This window comes from Apis laboriosa, unplaced genomic scaffold (genome assembly GCF_014066325.1).
Source record: "Apis laboriosa isolate Shangri-la unplaced genomic scaffold, ASM1406632v1 scaffold29_cov151, whole genome shotgun sequence".
NCBI classification, from domain to species: Eukaryota; Metazoa; Arthropoda; class Insecta; order Hymenoptera; family Apidae; genus Apis; species Apis laboriosa.
The window spans coordinates 708594-730711 of NW_025222728.1; the positions used below are offsets into that span (position 1 = coordinate 708594).

At 40.3% G+C, this 22118-nt stretch overlaps 3 protein-coding genes across 6 annotated transcripts in view; 2 read left to right on the plus strand and 1 right to left on the minus strand.

The window, feature by feature from the left end:
- Positions 1 to 515: 515 nt before the first annotated feature.
- Positions 516 to 21784, minus strand: LOC122714338 (116 kDa U5 small nuclear ribonucleoprotein component). 3 transcript variants are annotated; one of them, XM_043935599.1, is made up of 8 exons: positions 21657 to 21784; positions 3723 to 3991; positions 3375 to 3646; positions 2611 to 3299; positions 2302 to 2531; positions 1512 to 2230; positions 1172 to 1452; positions 516 to 1095 (listed from the first exon to the last, which is right to left on the minus strand). In XM_043935599.1, exons 2-8 carry the CDS (start codon positions 3966 to 3968, stop codon positions 590 to 592), a joined length of 2943 nt encoding a protein of 980 aa, XP_043791534.1. In that variant the 5' UTR covers positions 3969 to 3991; positions 21657 to 21784; the 3' UTR covers positions 516 to 589. The 3 variants fall into 3 exon arrangements, with proteins under 3 accessions (XP_043791534.1, XP_043791535.1, XP_043791533.1); XM_043935600.1 differs by lacking the exon at positions 21657 to 21784 and adding an exon at positions 4864 to 4881; XM_043935598.1 differs by lacking the exon at positions 21657 to 21784 and adding an exon at positions 4258 to 4316.
- Positions 4762 to 6877, plus strand: LOC122714341 (ras-related protein M-Ras-like). Its single transcript, XM_043935603.1, has 4 exons — positions 4762 to 4942; positions 5219 to 5540; positions 5683 to 5999; positions 6081 to 6877. Exons 2-4 carry the CDS (start codon positions 5351 to 5353, stop codon positions 6168 to 6170), a joined length of 597 nt encoding a protein of 198 aa, XP_043791538.1. The 5' UTR covers positions 4762 to 4942; positions 5219 to 5350; the 3' UTR covers positions 6171 to 6877.
- LOC122714337 (transmembrane protein 132C) overlaps positions 12928 to 22118 on the plus strand; it is a 54319-nt gene continuing 45128 nt past the window's right edge. For both annotated transcript variants that reach the window (XM_043935596.1, XM_043935597.1), the window contains exon 1: positions 12928 to 14171. In XM_043935596.1, coding sequence (XP_043791531.1) covers positions 14072 to 14171 — 100 coding nt within the window. In that variant the 5' untranslated portion in view covers positions 12928 to 14071. The remainder of the gene's footprint in view (positions 14172 to 22118) is intronic.

The window sequence follows — 22118 nt, forward strand, 5'->3', positions numbered from 1 at the left end:
CCAATAGAACAAATCGAATACTCGAGTATTTTAATAGCAACGCCTAAGAAAATATGTCTGTTATTTGAAAAGTATCTTTAATATTAAATAGTTATATTGATTTTTCGAATCTATTTTATTAGAGTAATAAACAAAATATAAGTTTTACTATAGATATAATATAATTGTTTAATATTTGATGATTTTACTTTATACATAGAATTGGTGTAGACATCGATTTTTTATCCGTACATTGCAATCTACTTTCGAATACGCAATATATTTTCGCAATATATTCCACATTCTTTAATAACATTTTTTATTTATAACCATGTAATTATAGGATTAACATTTCTTCTTTTTATCGTGAAAATGTTTCGTATGCCGCATATTGATAAATATCAAGAAACGCTTTCAAATATAAGTAAAAAATATAATTAGATTTCTTTTCATCTATAAGATACTTTTTTATGGATATAAAGAGGAACAAAGGAAATAGAAATAGAAGATAGGCATAAATAAACACAATAGACAAATTATTATATAAAATTAATTATTTATTGGATATGGATACATTCTCATATTAAAGTTGAAATTATTTGGAAATAGTTTATAATGGATAATTCAATAGAACGTCTTGTCTGGCTAATTCAAGTAACATAGGATCATCGAAGAATTTATTGATAGATACATCTTCGGAAAGTCCTTTCCGTCTTCTTGTCTTCAACATAAATTCTCTAGCTAAATGTGTAGCTGGTTGTGGCTCGAGTGGTCGAATGGTAATACTTTTGTCTAATGGATCACCAGGTACGATTTGCCAATGATGAAATACGGACAGGCAGAATGCCTGGCCTTGCGTGTGAGTTCGTAAATCGGTCTCGAATCCGAAACTATCGATTGCTGGAATGAAGGCTTTGATAGTATATAAGGGACTTCCAGGAACAGGAGCGTCTTGAGTCACGTGACCTCTTCTCTTAGCTAGTACAGTATAAACTGCCGATACGCAATCCGCAGGCGCTTGAACTTCGACGAATAAATATGGCTCCATCAACCTGGGCGTTGCCATGAGGAAAGCAGAGTACGCTACTCTTCTGGCGGTTGGAATTATTTGACCACCTGTAAAAAAAAAAAAATTAATTTTGTTCGTAAAATAAAAGAAAGAAAGAAAAAAAAAACAATAGTATTTAGATACCTCCTCGATGAAGAGGTTCTTGGGCAATTACGGCATCCAAAATTTTAAACTTCACGTTTCGAATTGGTTCCTCGCAGAGAGGGCCTTCTCGAGTTCCCCACTGAAAACCTTGAATAATAGCATCACGAGCACTATTCAATAACGTTTTGTCTACTTCGGATGGCAAAGTATCATCAACTAAAATATTAGGTCCCGTAGCGTCTGGACCGAATGCCCATATGCTTCGCGCAGCTAGCAAATCCCAATCATATTTCGTTTGAAAGAATTCTCCTAATCGTTTTCTGTAAGAATAGACACATTTTGTTTCGTAAATTATGAGATATAAGTTTTTTACACTTACTTGTTCCATGTGATTTTAACATGCTCCGCCTCGATATCCTCCGCAAGGCCTCTCTCGAGTGGTTCGGCTATCATCGTCAATTTATTCCGTTTATTAGGTGTTTCAGCGAAACACTTAAGAGAACTCGTTTCTACCACTGTCTCAGCGAAAGCAACAACAGGATCTGCGACTTTTATATCGATCTCCGAATACATACGTCGCAAGTCGTGCATTGCGCAATCTAAATATAATTCACCAGTGCCTAAGACGACGTGTTCGCCGCTTTCTTCGACTCTGGTACCCAACAAAGGATAACTTTTATTCACTTTTCTGAGACCATCTAACATTTTTGGCAATTCTGAGGGATTGACAGGTTCGACCGCAATTTTAATTACGCTCTGTGTATTGAATTTTAGCGGGCGGAAAATATGTAAATCGTCTGAATTTGTGAGATCAGTAATTGTACTTGTTTTTACGATTGGCCTGTCTATACCCTCGATAAGAACCCAATTGCCTGCGGGAACTCTGTTTAATTCTATTGAATAGCGTGCCTCGCTAATCCACAATCTTCCCACGGTCAGAACTCGAGAATCTTCTTCATCAGTACGCGAATATGCTTCGCCTAATACACGAACGCGTTGTCCCGCCTCGAGTGTACCTGACATTACTCTTCCAAGGACAACAAATAACGTACAATCTTCGGTAGGATACATTTTTGTACTATGAATCATTAATCTTCCCTGTAAATATGATTTTTGTGTTAGATTCTATCTGGAAGAGACGTACATACAAATATTTCGTATATACTAACATTAGGATCGCAATTAATCATATTCTGCGCGAGAGGTGAATCCATAGGGCCTGTGTATACGTGTTGAACTTTAACCGGTGCATGTGATTGAGGACTGGGAACGTGGGCTACACACATATCGACTAATCCGCACATATCTCCTAAAAAACGTGTGCATACCAACCTCAAGAGAGGCCTAATATTCATTTTCATTTCTTCCGATGTTAATCTTATTCCTAATTCATCTAGTACTGTGAAATTAAATTAGAAATTATGTTACGATACGGAAAACTCAATAACCTAACCTATAAAAGTTTCTTTATAACTAACCATCAGGTAAAGTTGTGTCAACATCGCCAACAACCTGGGCGAAAATTTTGTACAATGGTTCAAGAATAAATTCGATAAAGCTGCGTTGTGCGGTATTATGCGGTGGTTTTTTTGTAAATTTTCGCGTTTTCGAGTTAAAATATATATCTCCCCATAACCGTTTCGCAAATTCATTAGCATTAAGAGTGGGATGAGTTCTAGCATAAAGTGCTGCGAATGATTTCAGAGTGAAACAAACATTATACTCTGAACTCGCAAAACATACGTTTCCGATTGCAGGAGATACAAAAGATGGATTTTCAGAATCCGAATATAGCGCTATGAGTCCATTAATTTCTTCGATGATGTGTCTTAATTTATAATACGCGTCTAATGGAGGTAATTTTAATTCTAGAATAAGTCGATCTATCTTATTTATGCAAACTGTTAACGCAAGTTTTTCCTGAAGCGCGTGTTTTAATAAACGTTCTGTGTTTAACATAACCCCTTCAGCAGCATCGACGATCAATATCGCACCATCGGATAAACGTATTGCTGCTGTTGCCTCATCAGAAAAATTTACGTGACCAGGAGTATCAAATATATTTAAAAGATAAGATTTTGATTTCACATCTTGCAGCAATAAAGTTACAGGTGTTGCTTTCGTTGATACTCCTCGCTGCTGTTCCGTGAATAATGTATCTGTATATCTAAAAAAATATAAATATATATATATTTTCTAATTATAAATATTAATTGCAATTATTCATGTACATTTATTGTACCTTAAAGGTTTTTCATCTGTAACACTGTGTAGATAGGGATGAGTCTGTCTCACTAGACAATCAACTAAAGTAGTTTTGCCATGATGTAGATGACCAAGTAAAACAACATTACGTATGAGATGGGGTGCATCCATCATATCTGCTAAAAATTCTATGCTATATGTTGTTTCTGGAAGTTGTTGTTGTTTTATTTGAAACTTTGGTTTTCTTGTTGGTGCTATTAATGGTTTATCTAATGGTTGTGCATCTTCTTCTTGTACCAATGTTTCTACCTATAATATATTAATAATATATTAAATATGTATTAATTTTTGAGGCTAACAATAAAAATACAATTATTAAATTTACCTCTGGCCCATAAACTTCTAAAGCACTTGGATAGTATCTTTTATCTTCGTGTAATACAACTGCCATAGAGTTGCCTTGATCTGATTGCTCTCTAGTTTCATCTTTGTCTTCTTCCATTTCTTCATCTGATCGTTCTCTATCTTCTGCTTCATCTCCAGCATTTCCATATTCATTTTCATCTTCACTATCAGAAGCCAAATCAGGACCAATATAATTTCCAAATTCATCATATAAATCAGCATCCATAGTAATATCTTTTTAGTTTATGACTATAAAAAGTATATAACAACTAACTTTAGTTAATTTCTATTATTTATATTTTCTATAGTATTTATATTTTGTCTTATTTTTTATTAAAAAGATGAAGATTATTTATGGTTGTTTACATGCAATTAAGGTTATGAACATAACCTCCAAATTAATAAGCGATCGAAATATAAAAATTTAAAAAGACAAAAATCATCAATGAAGTGTATTGAATTTAATTTGTTGTTATAAATGTTTAGAAATGATAGATATTATTATTTATACTTACAAAAATCAATATTATTTAATTAATTAATACAAAAACGTTTAATGAATGTTGAAATTATTGTCATGAAATAAAATACATGTGAATTTATATAAAAAGTTTTAATTATTAATTTAACGATATAGATACAAAAGTTTATTAATTACTTTACATAAATTACACGTGTATTATTTATATTTTATATATATATATATATTAAATATATATATACATATATATATATATATATACATTTAAACTATAGAATGAAGTAGAATGCAAGAAAATATAGTAGTTTGTCAATATAGTGAAATTATTTTTATATAATATATATATATTTAAAATATGAATATATATAATAGATAATATAATAGATAATATAATATATAAATATCTTTATTAAATTATATTATTAAGTGATTTTTTAAAATATTTGGAAATAACAATATTTTTTTATTTAAAATTACATTTCTATTTATATATTATACTAGTTTAAAAATTGTTGGCATCCCTGTAATGCATATAATAATTGCAAGATATGCCGCTAGAGTACCCCTTTGCGCGCATGGTCGTAAAAGTATACAAGACCTATTGTATACGACACTACGTTGAAAGCTTACACAAACATACTTTTCACATAGATACGAATGTTGCGCACAGTGGCCCAGACTGACAGCTGGAAGAACGTGAAACAGGAGTGGCAGATCATGTAAGGCGAGTATCATTTATTTTATATAATAATATTATTTCGAGACAATCCAACTATTGTTGTATAGCCTGCCAATCCCTAGTTAGATGTTGGGAACTTCTCGTCTAATTTTATCTTATTAAGTATAATTGACACACCCGTTACATTTCGTTGTTGTAAAATAGCTTTTTAGTTTTCGTATTCGTGTAAACAGAACTATCACGTTAGAATCTATCGAGTATTAAGTGAATAATACCTTGATAATTTCATTGATCTAATCTAAGTTAACCCTTTCAGGGGCACTTAGTCATAGACTGAAACTTGATAATTCACGAGCAGACGCGCTACTAAGAATACATTAGAAGAGTTGACAGGATAGGCAGAAGAAAGCAGAGCAGTGGGGGAGGGGGTGGGAGAACAAGAGGCGGTATGACACGACCTCCCAATAATGACAACCTTATGACCTTCAAATTGGTCGTGGTTGGAGATGGAGGTGTTGGAAAAAGTGCACTCACTATACAATTCTTTCAAAAATTATTTGTTACTGACTATGATCCTACCATTGAGGATAGTTATATTCAACATACAGAGGTAGATAAACAATGGTGCATCTTAGATGGTAAGTCACATCATTAATAAAAACATTTACTTGTTTTATTGCATTTAATTCTACTATCCGCTAGTTTTGGATTATGCTTAGTGCATGGTATTAGATTTATAATACATTCTTATGTGTACAAAGGTTTATTTGTACTTAACAGTGTTAGATACAGCTGGTCAAGAAGAATTCAGTGCCATGCGTGAACAATATATGCGCAAGGGTGATGGGTTTCTATTAGTATACTCTGTGACTGATAAACAATCTTATGAAAATATCATGAATTTTTATACCCAAATACTTAGGGTAAAAGATAGAGATGTATATCCTATGCTTCTGGTAGCCAATAAAGTTGATTTGGTACATTTGAGAAAAGTTACAGAGGAACAGGGAAGGGAGTTGGCTCACCGGTTGGGTATACCTTATATTGAAACTTCTGCCAAAGACCCGCCATTAAATGTAGATGCTGCATTCCATGAGGTAGGGAATAAAAAATTAAAAAAAGAGTAATATATATATATAGATAAAAATAATTAAGGGATTTGAATAATTTTGCTCTAGGTCGTTCGTATTATCAGAAATCAACCTCCAGCCGAGTTGGAAAAAAATCGGAGAAAACGAAGACGTTCGGGAAAATGTAATCTTTTATAAAGCTTGAAAACGATGAAATGAATTGGGTAATGATTACACATTACCTTTCATCACTTCTTTCATAAAAAGTGAAACGCACCTGCCAAAAAACAAAAAAAAAAAAAAATGAAAAAATGGGTCTTCTGTCCTCCATCGTATATAGGTATATATGATTCGTACATTTTTCTTTTTTTTGTCAATTCATATATGAGTTCGTAGTATTAATAAGCATCAATCCCACCCTTGTAACATAAGTGTACAAAATAGTAACGATAAGAAATGCATCGATCGAAAGAAAAACAATATTACGTATCTCCGAAATAAAACTAGATTTTTTAAAAAATCAATTCAACATCGGTTTAAGATTTAAAATATTGAAAAATTTATCGGAGATATTGACTGTTCATCATCACGATAATATGAGACCACGTCTCAGTACGCGCGTATACATCAATTTTTTACCATCGAAAAAACACTATGGAATTGAGCGTTTTTTATTGCACAATGCATAATTCTATAGATATCTTTTTACTTCTTCATGTAATAAGATCTTGTCATGAAATGACTATAATAGTTTCATATATTGACGCAGCTCCTTTTTTAAAGCAGTTACAAATTATAGCTTCAAGCGTTTTTATTTATTTTGTTGAATTAAGATGATTTCTTTTTTTATCTTTCTTTCATAATTTAAATAATACATTTCTTGACACTTTATTATTTTCTTCGATATATTCTGTTTGTTTTTTTATTATATATTTTTTTCTATTAAATTCATATAAAACTTTTTATTATTATTTATTTTTATAAATCTTTAGTTATCGTCTTTTTGTAGCGATGTAAATAATATTCGAAAAAATTTATTCTTTAAATTAACAACGAGTTTCTCTTTCGTCAATAAATATACATTAGGTATTTGGAGCCTAATGGATAATAAATATTTTGAATCAGGAATGAAGTATTTAACGTAAGACAGTATTGCCTTTGCTATTAGATTATTGGCTTTCATATTTACAGAGGTCTGATATATATAAAATATTTATCGTGTTCGAATGTACGAAATATCGCTCGAAGTATTAAATTTAGCGAGGAAGTCGAGAGATGTTGTTATATTATTACAGAGAAGGATGTGCAATGAAACGATATATTGCGTTTGAAATATATAAGTAAAATTTTTTTAAAAAATGTTGCTTCATTTTGTTTAGATTCCAAATGTTTTTTTCTCTATTGTACGAGTGCAGTGTGCGAATTTTAATTATGTCAGACCTTTTTACGTATATTGGAGAAATAATGCCATGGCCTATCTTAGTATTTAAACGTGAAAAGGGAATTGTGTGTGTAAATGAAATTTAATGTTATATGTGAATGCAAGTATCAAACAGTGGATTATTTTTCGTGCTTATACGGATTCGAACGTTGCAATCTGTCGTGCATAATATTCGTCTTATATCTTTTACGTACTCAATACGTACAGTAAATTATAAGATTATCAATGAGGAGATTATGACATGAATGGCTTGTTTAATTATTTTCCGTTGATATACGGATATAATAATAAGTATTCGTTTGCAGTTTTAACTTTCTCATCGAAAGAATTTATTCACGGATCGTAAAATCCATACATAAAGTATATTCGCAACGTAACACAATGATAAATATTTCTTTATTGTTAATGACGTTGATTGTAATGAATACGGAAATATGTTGAGGAAATAGGAGACGAAAAAGCAGTTTATTAATTACTTTAGATGTTTTTTTTTTTTTTTTTTTTTTTTTTTTTTTTTTTTTTTTTTTTTTTTTTTTTTTTTTTTTTTTTTTTTTAATAAGGAACTATGTTTCATTTTTTATTTTTACGATATAATAGCAATATCTTTGTAAGTTACAATATCTTTGTTTTTCTTATCGAGACTCGATTATCATATTTTAGTGTACGCACAAAGTGCTTTACTTATACGTAGGAACGGTGTGAAACTGAATAATAATACGTATTATGGTATGTACGCACAAGATGTGCACAAATATCTTGGCGCCACCGATTAATTCTAACAGTGAAACATATTTGCCTTGAGATAAAAATAATTTGTATTGTAAACGATGAAGGGGATAACGAAGGAATCTGGCTAGTTGCCATACGTAGAAAATCCACTTCGATATTCTTTAACGATAAAAAAAAAAAGTGATTATTGTATTTTATGACCAGTTGAACGTCGGACAGATTTAGATTTGATAATATTCTTCGTTAAAAAAAAAAAGTAAAGAAAAAAAGGAAAACTGCATAGATATCATTCGTCGAAGTGCAACGAAGTATTAAAAAAAGAAAAAAAAAAATGAAAAAAAAAAAAAAAAAGAACCGAAAACAATGACTATTTTGCTCTATTGATACTTTCGTTTGCCAATGAGAGGTTCATAAATTAAGAATGTTATTTTAGCTAATCTATTCTCTTAGATTTGGAGTATGCTCAATGCGTAGTTTAAAATTGCACTGCACGAACAAACAATTGTACAAATTTTACCGAAAACGTTTTTACGACATTACAAACTTATGATTCCGTTACAGTTTCAGTAGAAGAGATATTCGCGAATCGTATATATCGTTCTGCATAAAATTTGCAAATTGTACGCCGTACAGCGTGCATTACTATTATTGTCCATCCACGAGATTCAGCGAATGTGTGGGCAACCGAATTGATTTCTGCATCGCGCGTGGATGTATTGTTCGCGTGATATAATACGGGTTACATGTACACATTTCTCACGCAAGTGTGAAACAAATCGCGCTGCTTCATTTAAAGCCCGTTTCATTCGATAGTAGAATGTGAACCTCGCGAATAAACGTGGACCATCCGTTTCAGCCGATCAATTGGAAATTTCTACGTTGTAATAATGATATTACAAGAAAGAACGTTTTGCGTAGATCCAATTAAAATTTAATCGAACGATGGCCCCCCCTCCCCTCAAGTGGCCTCGGATGGATGTAAAGTCATTGTTTCGTTCCGTTGTGGACTTGTTTTTTTTTTTTCTTTTTTTCTTTTTTTTTTTTTTTTTTGAACGAATGAATTATATTATTACGCGTTAAGGATTAAGAAATGATTATAACAACTATTATATCGGGGATAATAAGGAAACGAAAGAGAGAATTGTATAATACTGTGGGGATAATATTGTGAACAAATTTTTAGACACTCAGGATTTAGCGTTCCTCGCATGTTGTAATATGTAATCTGTAAACAAAAGCGCTACGTTTTTTATCGCCGTCCATGAGAGAGATTTGCGGGAAAATAAAGGGAAATAGAGGCTCATCTGTGGTCACATATGCAATATGTACGACACAAATGCAGAGACGATAAAGCACAATATTAAATCGAACTTCAACGTAGTAGCGACGAAAATTATACGAGCTATATCGCATCGTATCGACGTTGAAGAAGAGAAAGCTCGCAAAGCTCGTCGCGTTATTGCGACAAACTTTTAGAACGTTTAAAAAAGGGAGACAAGAGGAAGATTATCTAAATGAAATAGTCAATACGTTGAATCATTGTGATACCGAGTGGAGAAGATGCAAAGTAGTGAATGCTGTGGTTATGCGAGTCATCGAAGTCAGTTGGATTTAATAAAATACGTCTTTCTTTCATCTGCCAATCTAGGAGGCGAGGATTTTGAATATTTGAACGAATCGATCGAAATAAGATACGATAGACGAGAGTTCAATTACAAGGAGAAACGACCAACGTGATTCATAAACACAGTCGCGATGAAAATAGAAAATTTGAGCAACTCTCTGACTTCGTTCTCGTTTTCTCCCAGTATTGACTAGTTATCTATTACACATTCGAATACCGCACATCAATATAGCTATTATCGTTAATTTTTTTAATAGAAAGAACAAAAAAAAAAAAGAAATCATATAATGACGCACAGAAAACAATGAACTACGCATAATAAGAGAGTTAATAAGTTTAAGATGGAGTACGATCGTTTCCACCGTTCTTGTTCTAGATAGTGATGAAAAAAATATATATACATATATATGTATATATGTATAATATATATATATATAAATACATGTATATATATTTTGAAAATAAAGAACAAAATGAAGAACGAAAATTCCTCCCCAATGATAGTTATATACGAGAGATGCTGACATATATACATTGTATATGTAAAAAAAACAAATATGTATGTATGCTACATACGCGTGCATGTGTTATACGTATATATATATATATATATATATATATATAAGATGATAATCCATTTCTCTCTATGCGTATACGCGATGTGGGCGTATGTATATTTTTTTTGTTGGACGTATGCGCGTGAATGTGTGTGTATAAAATGTGCGTGTCGCTACTTGTGCAGGTCACTGTATGGAGAACACAATTGATAATAAATTATGGACACATATTTACAAAAAAAAAAAAAAAAAAAAAAAAAAAAAAAGGAAAAAAAAAAGAGAAAAAAATAAAAAAGAATCGTCTGATCTCAATTTTCAATCAATTTTACGACCTGAAATCGAACAGGAGTGTATATCGAGCATCATATACAGCTTGGGATTATTATTAGAAGACCGATGAGAGGAAAAAAAAAACGTTTAATTATGCGAACGAACACGACAGAATAGAAATATTGGCTGAGTTATTCCAAGTTGAATTTCGTTCGATTTAATAGAAATTAATATTGTCGAATTATTCTCATCCAATAATATAATCAGTATAAGAGATTTCTGGATTTGCTTTTGTAACGACATCGTCTCTCGTCGAACGCTTTCAAAAATACTCATACCGCCGTTGAATTGCCTCAATTATCGCCGATTAAATCCGTTTCAATTCTCACCCCCTGGATCTCGGGCACCGTTAACTTTTATGCTTCGATATGATAATATTCCGAGTGCGTATAGTTATTCCGTTAAATATAGCAACGTGCTTGCGCCCGCATTGCGCAACCATGAGATCATAGAGAGTTAATTTATAATCCTTTCGAGTTTTCCTTTTGATATCGCGGTCGCATTCATAATTGACGCTTTAATTTCGTACACGCAATTTCTACGTTACGTGTCATAAACTCGAAATCGTATCACGAATCGAGTCGAGACTTATATGATACATGGCACGTTAAATTATAAATTTTATAAACGGTCGAATCGTTGCAATCGCATTCGATCGCATACGTACGATCGATTCGTCACGTTCATCGAATGTGTTGTGAAAACACATTTTAAAATTGTCTTACTCTTTTTCAGAAAAGAATTTCTAATGAAAAATTATACGATTGTGAGAAGCGTAGGGGATCTCCTCGAAGAAACTCGCTCGATTCGAGGTACAAACTCGAGTGCAACGAGTTAAGGATAATATCGTGGTGTACTTGGTGTAATTGGAAGCACGGTACTCTAGGTACCCTGTCTCGTTTCATTGGCCGCGCACGGCAAATTACATTGTAGAGCGTACGTATTACGTCTGTTCGAATTTACGGGCTGCTCATTACAAGACGTTCCCCCTCCCTTCCCCTCCTCCCACACGCACAGATCAAAGGATGCGTCCCCGTACGCCTCTCCGTTGAGAGAGGCGGAAAAAAAAGCATTTGACCGTCAAATGTGCAATGCCTTCGACCGGGGGGGATATGCAATTGATTAATAAACGCCTCGGTTAAACAAAAGCACCCCGCTGGGCGTTTCGAGGCTTAGGTTGTTAGGTTGTTGGCTCGGTTGGGTCGCGTGCGAGTGAAACCACGGCTCGACGCCATTGTCGCGGGGGCAGGGACTCACGGCTCGATAGTTTCACCGAGATAAAATCGGAACGATCGTTCCTTTGTGGCCGCCCTTTTTGGTTTGCTCGAATCTCTACTTACTATCCCGGTATATGACGAGGAAACTTGGTGTCCGGGGAAGGGGGAGGGAGGGTTGAACGTTCCAGCCGAGTTGTTCCTCGTTCTTCCTCGCGCCGCTACAACCTGTGCCTCTATCTCGTTCTTGGATCTATCTTATCAGAGGCTGGGGATCTGGAGATTCTTAAGCGCGGAAGGCGTCGAGCTGTTCTCGAGATCGAATCTCTTCTCCATTTCTAGACGAGGCGGTATCGAGTATCGATCGTCGAGTAAAACTAGCGACAGATACGTTTAGGATATCGTTGAATTACCCTATGTCAACCGTTCGAGGGCCATCCTTCCTCCGCTTTATATATCTCGTATTCTAGAGCGTGTCCCCGCAACCGCAACATTATTTGGTAAAAAAACGTATCGTATCGTGAAGTATACTTTATTCGGGCAGTAAGTTTAAAGACGTTGAAAGACGTTTTTGCTCTCACGGCCGAGATTTCGTTTATCCTTGGCTCAAATATTTGAACGCGATCTCATTGTTTTATCGTCGCTCCTCACGTCGTAAGTTTGGAAGCGAGGTGCGTTTTTATTTACACGAGGAGATGAAAGTTAACGCTGAATGGAAGTATCGGCTGTGCGACTTTGCGTTGCATCACCGCCGACGAATCTCATTCCTCTTTTCACGCGAACGGTACTTCTCCGATAATGCGTTATCAATGGGAACTTTCAGAGCTGGTAATCACGCACCGTCATTTACTTTTCCCTCTTCGATCATATTGCTCTCCGCAATATAATTATATCGTGTCCCTTATCCATCCGATAAGACAACGAATGCATTTTTCGCCATGATTCTTATCGAATTCCTAGAATTCGAGAAGACGATAAAACGTTTCCGCGATTAGGAACGAAGCGTGTCCCATCCGTCGCGAAGCGAAACGGACGAAACAGAACCGATTCGATCCGTTCCGCGATATCTTTGTTGTAACCGATCAAGAAATAGGTATCCGGTGGCACGATTCCTGTGCGTAGCTTGGAGCAGAGTAAAAAAAGAATCGGAGCAAGGAGGAGTCGTGCGCGAAACGAGCGAGTCGGATCGTTTGTTTACTCGTGGAACGCGGCGCGTTGCCGAAGAAATACGACAGGTCTCGAGGCGGAGAGGAGGGTAGAAAAAGGGTAGGTGAAAAACAAAGGAAAAAAGAGAAAGAGGAGGAGGAAGAAGAAGAAGAAGAAGAAAGAAAAGGAAGGAGAGGAGAGGAAAGAAGTCCAAGGCCCCCATCGAATGGTTGAATTGGCACGGTTGAAGCGTAGGTATAGCTGGTTCGACGGAGCCGCTCGCGTACGAGCCGAAGTGCGCGCGCAGCCACGCTAGGATCAGTCGTACGGTAGTCGTGAGAGGGCAGGCGCCCCCTCCGCATCTCTCCTCGTCTGGTCTGGGCCGCAGAGCGGCGCACCGTGTGTCGAGCCGAGCCGAGCCGAGCCGAGTCGGTCAATACTCCGGGCAACGCGGTGGTGAGAGCACACGACCACGGTCGCCCCGTACTCGTGCACGCCGTCACTCGGAAGCGGCGACTCTCTCTCTCTCTCCTCTCTCCTCGCGCTATCGGGATTCGTGTCGTCTTTCCACCGATAATCGAACGCGTAATCTTGGTGGCGAGCGTGGATCCGGAAGGGACGCCAGCCGGAGGACCGGCCGCCGATCTATTCTCGCCGTGATCTACCTCCTCGCCAAACGGACGCTGATGATACGTACACGCGCGCACACACAGGCGTAACGCAGGCACGCAGAGAGGAGGACACGCGTGGCAGCCGAACGCATCCCATCGCATCTCGTCCCATCCTTGTTTCCCAACGTGTATACGCGGTGCCCAGTTGGCAGCGTTCTTCTTCTAGCCGAGAAACGCAGCAACGATGCCACGAGCCTGCTTCGTCCAGTACGGTTCGTAAGGAAGGACGCTGGTGACACGGGTCCCGGGTGTTCCGTGATCAACTTTCCCGCTTGTGAAATTATCGCGGACAGTGATACGTTCTGTGCGACGAATCGCGAAATAATCGAGGGCGAATCTCCACGTATCGGCCGACCAACGACACTCAACTATGAATCCTGGAGCGTGATGGACAAGCTCGCGTACACGACCACGACCAACTTGCGGCTACGCCTCGCCGGCATGCTCATGGATATGTGGATATTCTTCCTGTTCGTCGCCATTGCCGGTGAGTGCGAAACAATCCTCTTTCTTGTCTCTTGTTACGCTCGCGTCACGTTACGTCTCGACTCGATTCGACGCGATTTTCAGATACTTCGGATCGTGTTGGAGATCCTCGACCCCCTTGCGTGTGCGTGTGCGTGTGTTCCCGATCGTGTATCGATTCGACGAGTGGCTCGCAGCGTGACTTGGTCCGCGTGCTGTCACTCGACGTGTCAATACGCATTACGTATGCACAACAGGCACGTGCGGCACGCTGAGTAAGTGCGTCGTATCTGTGCCATGGTTGAGACTCGATTCATTCAAGAGATCGGAGAGAGGGAGAATCGATGCCACTTTCGTTCTTAAACCGGTGAGCCACGGATATTCCGTTTTTGGACCGATTCAAGGCTTCGATTCGAGCCGAGTCGGGAGAGGCAGAAGAGGCACGCCGTAAAAAAATATCTGTATATAAGAAAATATATATTTTATGTACGTTAGGGAGAAGAAGAACCGGTCTTACGCGTCTTTCTACAATTTAACCTATACAATTTCTCCTTTGTGTATATCTCTGTGTTTATATACTGCGATTATACACGTCAGAAGCGTGTTTTTGTTTTTGTTACTATCCGCGACCTCGTGGGGAGCGTAAGCGCTTCGCCCGTAACATTGTCGAAGCGTCGATAGAACGAGCCAGATGTTTGAAATTCTTACCGATGGACGAGGGGATTCGGGGAACTCGCTCCGTTCTCTCTATCTTCGTCCTCTTTTCTTCGTCCTTTTCTTTTCTTTTCCTTTTCTTCCCTCCAGATCCATCAGTCTCTTCGCTGCGTACTACCTTTCGTTTCGACACGTTCAGGGGAATCCTCTTTTTCCACGTCTCTCTCTCTCTCTCTCTCTCTCTCTCTCTCTCTCTCTTCTTTCCTCTCCTATCTCGACACGATTAGTTCGTCCTTCTCTACTTTGACTCTTTCTTTCTCGCAGCCGGTTTTACTCCGTAATCCGCCCTTCGCCCCCTTCTCGTCGACTCCTTCCCAGAGTCCGTATCTCTAGTCTTCTCGTAGTCTTCCATAGGTTCCACCCCGATATATGTATATATGTACCCTCTTTTATTTCCACGGCAGGGCACCTCGATGCAACCGTGCGTGAGGAACGGCGGAAACCGGGGGGATAACTATCGGCGACTGTGCTCGTCGAATCTCATTTACGATCGTGACGGTCCGAGGAGAGGATCGTAAAACCTCTCCTCACGTACTCGATACCCACTTTACCTTGGAGCGTCGCGCCGGTTCGTGTAATTGCTTCGTGCCATCGAAATTCTATCGCGATCCTCGATTTCGAAAACGTCTTCTCGATCGAATCGTCTCCTCGTCTCGCTGCCGCTTTCTCTCGCTTCTCTCTCTCTCTCTCTCTCTCTCTGTATCCGTAAATGGAAGGGACCCAACTTTTCTGTGTTTGCGCGAAGCCAGGCGTCGGCTAAAAGCTCTCTCTTTGATAGCACCTGCGTCTGATTTAGAGAATTTCACGAGGGGGGGGAAAAAAAAAAAAAATCTGTCTGGAATGAAAACTCGGTTCGGGCAACAGCTTCGTCGAGTGGAGATTTGCTTTATATACGGGGGGAGGGTATATGTTTCGCGATAGCTGGGGCAGAAAAAAATACGATATTTTGGACGTATGCCGCGGATCTTTTCAATGGACGAAAAGTACACATCTCGTATCATCATTTTCGTCGTTTCCTGTTTTCCAGGAACGAATTAAAAGAGAAATATTCGAGTCGAAAATTAAGTTTTTTAAAAATTGCAGCATTCGGCTCGCGTTCGTTGCACGTAGGTAAACAGGAGTTTTCCCTTTTTCGAGAGATCGAATCGATCGAGGCTCGCAGAATCATCGAGCGGCGATCTCGAATACGCGTTTCCCTCCCCCCTCTCCTCTTCATTGGGACGATGTCGAACTCGTTAAAGTGTCGTTCAAGCTCATTTTCAACGCTTGAAAACAAGCTCGACGCGGAGCGTTGAGCTAAATGGTTAATTTCGCTTGCTCTTCCTCCCGATAGTTACGCGAGAGTCGGAAATATCTCGATTCTTTTCAATGGTTTCTCTCGTTACATGAATCACGCTCCACAGATAAGCTTCTGTTTCGTCTTGTTTCATAGATATTAGTTTTCATTCATCGAACGTTCACGGGCTCGTAACGAATCAATTACATGGTTGCATCGGACTCGATGCCGTATTTCTGCCTCTTGCTCGAGTCTCAAGATCGTATCGTGCATTATTCATCGTTCAACTACTAGTATTTGATGCATTTTATTCGCGTTTATTATTTCACGTTCGCCCTGTCCTCGCACACGCGCCCACACGGTATTCATCTTCCTCGTCGTATCCGTTTCATTCATTTCGATTCGAAAACTTATAACAACAATATAACACCACGCAATTTGTTTCGTTTTGTTATTCTTCGGAAACGAAGAATAATTCCATTCTGATTGAACAACCATCCCGAATTGGTTAACCTTTCGAATCTTCTTCTTTTCTCCTCTTCTCTCTCGCTTATTTTCGAAAAAAAATGCCCATTCATATCTTCGAAACGCCTCCGCTCGGTCCACTTTTCAGGTCCAATTCTTTCCGTTTCATTATCCGTACGAGCAATACTTCATACTTGACTCGCTCACGATCCAGGAATTCTCATTACCTTTTCGTGGCACGAGCACATTCATCAGGTGTCAAATAAAATTCGCGCGAGCCTTCCTTACTTAAACTTTAACAAAGATCTACTCCTGCTTGTACAGGTGGTACGCGACGCTATCCCCGGTTCAGATGAATTAAGGAACGTCCTGCTCGTAGCCGGGACACGGCGATAATCCCTTATCTTTGTTTTAACCCATTTTAACCTTTCTACCACCTCGCCCAATCGTCTTCGACTTTCGCTTCTGAAACTGAAGTTCGCGATATATTCATCCGCCGTTCCGCGTTACTTCAACCTCTCCCAATAGTTTGCCTTAATTTAGCTTTTTTAAACTTCGAGCCGCCCCAAAAAATAATTAGGGGATTCGAAAAAAATATACTCCTCTCCCCATCCTCTTTTTTGCGACATGGATGTGGATCCAATGTTTGTCCTCCTTTCTTTCAAATTTCCCTTTTTCGTTCGTCATTTCGATCATCGAGAATCGGTCTAAAAAAAGGGGAAGGGCTCGATCGACCGTTGCGCGTTCCTCTTAAAATTTCGCGATAGGTCGTCCCAGCGAGCGAAGTCGAATTTACGGGGTCTCTGGTGGCAGCTACATCGACCGGTTGTAACGAACTAGAATGAACGAAGGGGGGAAAAAAAAGGTGGGTCGGTAGGTAGGTAGAGATATATGTATAGATCGGTATAGGCAAGGCAAGCCAAGGGTTCCTGGCAAACTACGCGGAAACCCTGTTGAGAGACCGCGCCTCTCATCTGGAACTCCGTATCCATTGCGACGCAATGGAGAAGCAGGTGTTTCACGCGCGTTACCCTCTCGTTTTTTTAATTTTCTTCCATCCTTAATCCCACCGCAACTTTTCAACAACTGTTTCGAAACTTAACGAAACGGCTTAAAAATTTTCCCTCCTCTACACGGGATACTAATTTTCCTCCACCTTTTCTTTTATCCACAGAGTTATAAAGAAGAAATAAAACGCTCGTTTTCATATCGAGGAGGAAGGAAGGAGGAATCTCGCGCGTATTGGAGCGAGGCGTTGCTCCACGCTTCGAAACCCCTTTGAATCGGCGGCGGTTTGCTCGCTCGGGGGACGCTCGGTGAAATGGAGGATACCTGGCGGACGTGGGAGGAAGAAAGAGTCGAAAGTCAAATATAATAGCTGAAGGCTCTCCTCTGCCTTTTCCGCTTTATTTGAAATCGATCTCTCGGCCACGAGATATCCGTATCCGATTCGACGAGCGCGAATCCTCGTATCGTAGTAGTATCGAATGGCGGAACGCTTTTTCCCTGGTGCTTGTCGTGTATAAACGTTCCCGTTCCCGTTCCCGTTCCCGTGGATTTCACACGGTCATCGCGGACAAGCGGACATTCACAAAGCTGCCCCCTCCCTCCCCCCTTATCGACCATCTAAAACACGTTTGATCTCGTATCCGCGCCTCCCCTAATCGAATTAACTTCTGTATCGTGCCCGCCCGCCTCCTGTTTACCTTATCGATTTCCATTTTCTCGTATCGCGTGCTAGAAAGCTCCTTCCTATATCCGAACGGAATATAAACGGAATCACTGGCACGCGATCGCTTTTCGTGAAACTTGATGGCAGTCGCGCGATGATTAATGCGCTGGAGGGAGGGAGGGAGGGAGGGGGAGAGGATTTAGCGGAATTTCGATTCGTCTAGAGCCCGTTATTCGTCGTTGTCGTCGGGTTATTAAAAAATCACCGCGAATCGGCGCGAAATTGTTCTCGATGGGCTATTCGATTGTCGATATCCGTGCATATAGAGGGAAGGGAGGAGAAAAATGTCGCTTTTCACCCCCCTCGATCTCTTCCTCTCTTTCTCTCGTCGTTTCGGGATTTATTTATTTATTTATTTATTTTTTTCCAGGCAAAGCAGTGCCGATCTTTCGAGACGTGAATAGAAAACTCGGTCGACGGTCGCGGTTCTCCCAGAATTTAGAAAGACGAAAGAATGCATATTCCCGTGTCTGCGATGCGACGGCTGTGAAATTGCACCGACGCTACTTTCGTCCGCATAGAAGAGCACGTACTTCCTCCTCGCGAAATTCTTGTGCGGGGGTATGGCGCAGTTTCGCCACCCGCAACCTTCTCGAGCACCCATCCACCCTCCTAGAGACCTCTAAGCCCTGCAACCCACTCGTACCACCCTCCCCTCTCCCTTCTCTCTCTCTCTTTCATTCCATATACCGTAACCGAAACGGGGTAGTTCGCACGGTGATAACACAACGAACCGCTTCATTACGCTCGCTTACGCGAGAATCAGTTTAATTTCGGTAAATGCAATTCGGGTCGAGTCGATCAAACACTCGTCTAACAAACAGGTTTTTTTTTTTTTAATTGATTTGCACCGATATTTTCGCGATATTTTATATAGAAAGAATAAAATAGATCTCTCTCTCTCTCTCTCTCTCTCCTTTCTCGCGGATCTCGACACGTAAAGTTACGAAAGATACGAAAGGAATCAAGGTATCGTTTCGAACGTGAAACATAGAGAGAGAGAGAGAGAGAGAGCGAAATGAGCGCGTCGCGATGGTATTTGAAAATAAATCGATCGGTCGGTTGTTATGGTTACCTCTGGTTATATATTTCGTTGAATATATATCCGTGCCAGATTGAAAATACTTATTCGACGACGTTCGAAGGGGAGGAGGGAGGACGAGGACTATTGAAATTAAGAGCGTCCGCGTTAAAATAGACTCCTCGTTGGGACGGGAAGGTTTTCTGGTTTGCGGTTTACCAGGGGCTCTCTAAAAGACACATTGAATTCTATTTGTTCGCCCGCCGACGCCGACGAGCTTGTGCTTCTTGGCTCACAAAGGATCAGCTCGGGGAGAATAGATATAGGTCGAGCGCTAGGGGCGACTTAGGGGCGTCATACCGACGATGCTTCGTTCCATTCAAATGCATACACTTTTGCCCCGAGACTTAGGTTAAAGCGTCTTATGCCACCGGAATCGATCGCGTTTGACGCCCCCTCCCCCTCCCCCGTTGTACGCATCGCTGTACAGAGCTCTACGAAATGAATCTGGGTCGTTGCCGATCGTTGATACTTTATTATCGAGAAAAAATAAAAGAAAGAAAGAAAGAAAGAGAACGAGGAATTGAAGAGCGCGATAATTCCTCCCCGATCGAACCCCCTTCGTCAAAAATCTTTGCGAATTGTGCGAATCCTTGGCGAAATCCTTCGCGTGGTGAAAGTTAAGCCCGCGGTTGCAGAAGCGATCTCCAAGGGATAGATTCTCTCCTCCCTCGTTCTCGAAAAGGGGATTTTCGAAATCGGCTTGTAGGTTTAGCTAACCAACGAATCTGTCGGATCGTTGCGGCTCGAAAGTCTCGAGCAACGTTAAATCCGCTGCAGGATACAAGTATACTGTGCATCATAGTTCCCGTGAACGTTATCGAGCCAACCAAGTAAGTCGAGCCACTTTGAATCGCGAAGTTCCCGTTCCGGCCGCGCAAGTTTCCCCACTTTGTTGCCGCCCCTCTATTCCACCCAAATCGACGAATCGAAGTTTAGAAACGCGTGCCTCGCGCGTGGTGACCGGCGGAGGGAGGAGGAGGTGGGGCCGGGAAAGGACGGCGGCGTTAATCCGGAAATTCTACCCTACGCTACAATTTTCCCGCAGAAATTTCAAATCCCCCGCCAACTCGGTTTTCAACGATACGCATCGCTCTCGATCCAGATATTCGACCATGCGTGTCGGGGAAAATGTGATTTCAGTCAGCGACGATATCTTTCCGCGGTTTCGTCGTTAATAGAATCCTATCCGCCTATCCATCGGTCCACCGCTCGATTCCGTTCCACTGGATTTCCCTCCCTTTCACGAGCGAAAACTCGAAACCCGCCGTGCCGATATAGCACATAATAATAACGCGATATTAAATTCGAGCGGCGTGATTAACCGTCCCAGTTACGCGATATCCACCATGCGGATACCGCTCTCGATATCTCGATATCGTGGTGGCGTTTGCGATAAACGTTACGTGCCAGATACTTTTCACACGTTCCGCTCGGTTTCCTTCCCGCGCCTCAACTTTTCCGCGCGGAATTTCAAAACGCGTAGCGATCGGTCACGGTGTCGCGAATTCCGTTTCACACCGGCGTCGTTTTACACTTTGGGGTTGGGGGAGAACGAGCGTCGACAGCGTCACGCTTCGTAACGCGGCGTCGCAAAACCTTGCGATGCTCGGATTTCATCCTCTCTCTCTCTCTCTTTAAATAAAAAACGGCGGATACGAAACGTATCGAAAACGTATGGAAACGTATGGAATTCATTCGAACCGGATTTTGATCTTGCCGAATCGTTAACGACACCGCAGGATCGCAGAGCTCTCCCGGTAACCGAGTTTACCCCGGCGCATTGCGCCCACCGGTGATACGAATTACAGACTCCATAGACGTGCACGGCCTGTATATTATCTCGTTACCGTGGCCCCGAACTTCGACGTTAACTCCCGCCGAGACGAGACAACGGTCCCCCTCCTCCTCCCAAAACCCTATCGGAATTATCCCGCATCGAGCCACGAGCTTGTCTTTTAACCAATTTCTCTCCATCAATTTTCCATCCCCTTGTCGTAAATTGAACCGTTGCATCTTTCGAGGAAAATATCGTATAGTGTAGGTGTATATATATATATATATATATGGCTACGTTCCGGCCTATGGCTCGTTCAGGTCGGACGAGCCTGGTAAACGGTTCGATCGGTCGCCCTTATCCCCCCTAATTAATGGCTATATTAATTAATAACAACAACAGAGGGGTGTAACTCAATTAGGCAGGGTAATAGGGCGCGTCTTGTAACACCGTGTGCATTACCTTGTTATCCTCCGTGCCCTCGAAGTCGGCGCCATTGTTGAGTTGAGACACGTGCAAACTTATCCTTGCGCTTCTTCTTCCGCTCCCTCCTCTCTAACCTCTTCCAACCCGATGAATTGAACGAGGCGCTCGATCGTTGCGCCTCCACCTCCTTCTCTTTTTCTTTTTCTTTCTTGATCGAGTCTCCGCGTAAGTCTCCGTTGGCAGAACTCTCTCTCGTTCGCAATTTCAATCGCGAAACTTGACGCGGATCAAACTTGGGGGAATTTGCTCGTGCATCTTGCTCGAGGGCTCCTTCTCGAGGAGAAGTTGGCGCCGCCTGGGAATATATCGAGAGTGATTCGAACTGGTCGGCGGTTCGAGTGAAAAACCTGTACCCGCTCGAACGCCGCGGAGTGGAGAAGAAGCGTGTACGACCGGTATCCTCCGATAACGTCGACGGGAATAATAATGTCGAGGGGG

What these genes read in the sequence shown, in the direction of transcription:
- LOC122714338 (XM_043935599.1), bottom strand. Translation starts at nt 3,968, where the DNA reads ATGGATGCTGATTTATATGATGAATTTGGAAATTATATTGGTCCTGAT. An exon ending in TAGAAGTTTATGGGCCAGAG is followed by an intron (nt 3,647 to 3,722) that starts GTAAATTTAATA and finishes AATATATTATAG; the next exon opens with GTAGAAACATTGGTACAAGA. An exon ending in TGATTAATTGCGATCCTAAT is followed by an intron (nt 2,231 to 2,301) that starts GTTAGTATATAC and finishes TCATATTTACAG; the next exon opens with GGAAGATTAATGATTCATAG.
- LOC122714341 (XM_043935603.1), top strand. Translation starts at nt 5,351, where the DNA reads ATGACACGACCTCCCAATAATGACAACCTTATGACCTTCAAATTGGTC. An exon ending in ACAATGGTGCATCTTAGATG is followed by an intron (nt 5,541 to 5,682) that starts GTAAGTCACATC and finishes TGTACTTAACAG; the next exon opens with TGTTAGATACAGCTGGTCAA. An exon ending in TAGATGCTGCATTCCATGAG is followed by an intron (nt 6,000 to 6,080) that starts GTAGGGAATAAA and finishes ATTTTGCTCTAG; the next exon opens with GTCGTTCGTATTATCAGAAA.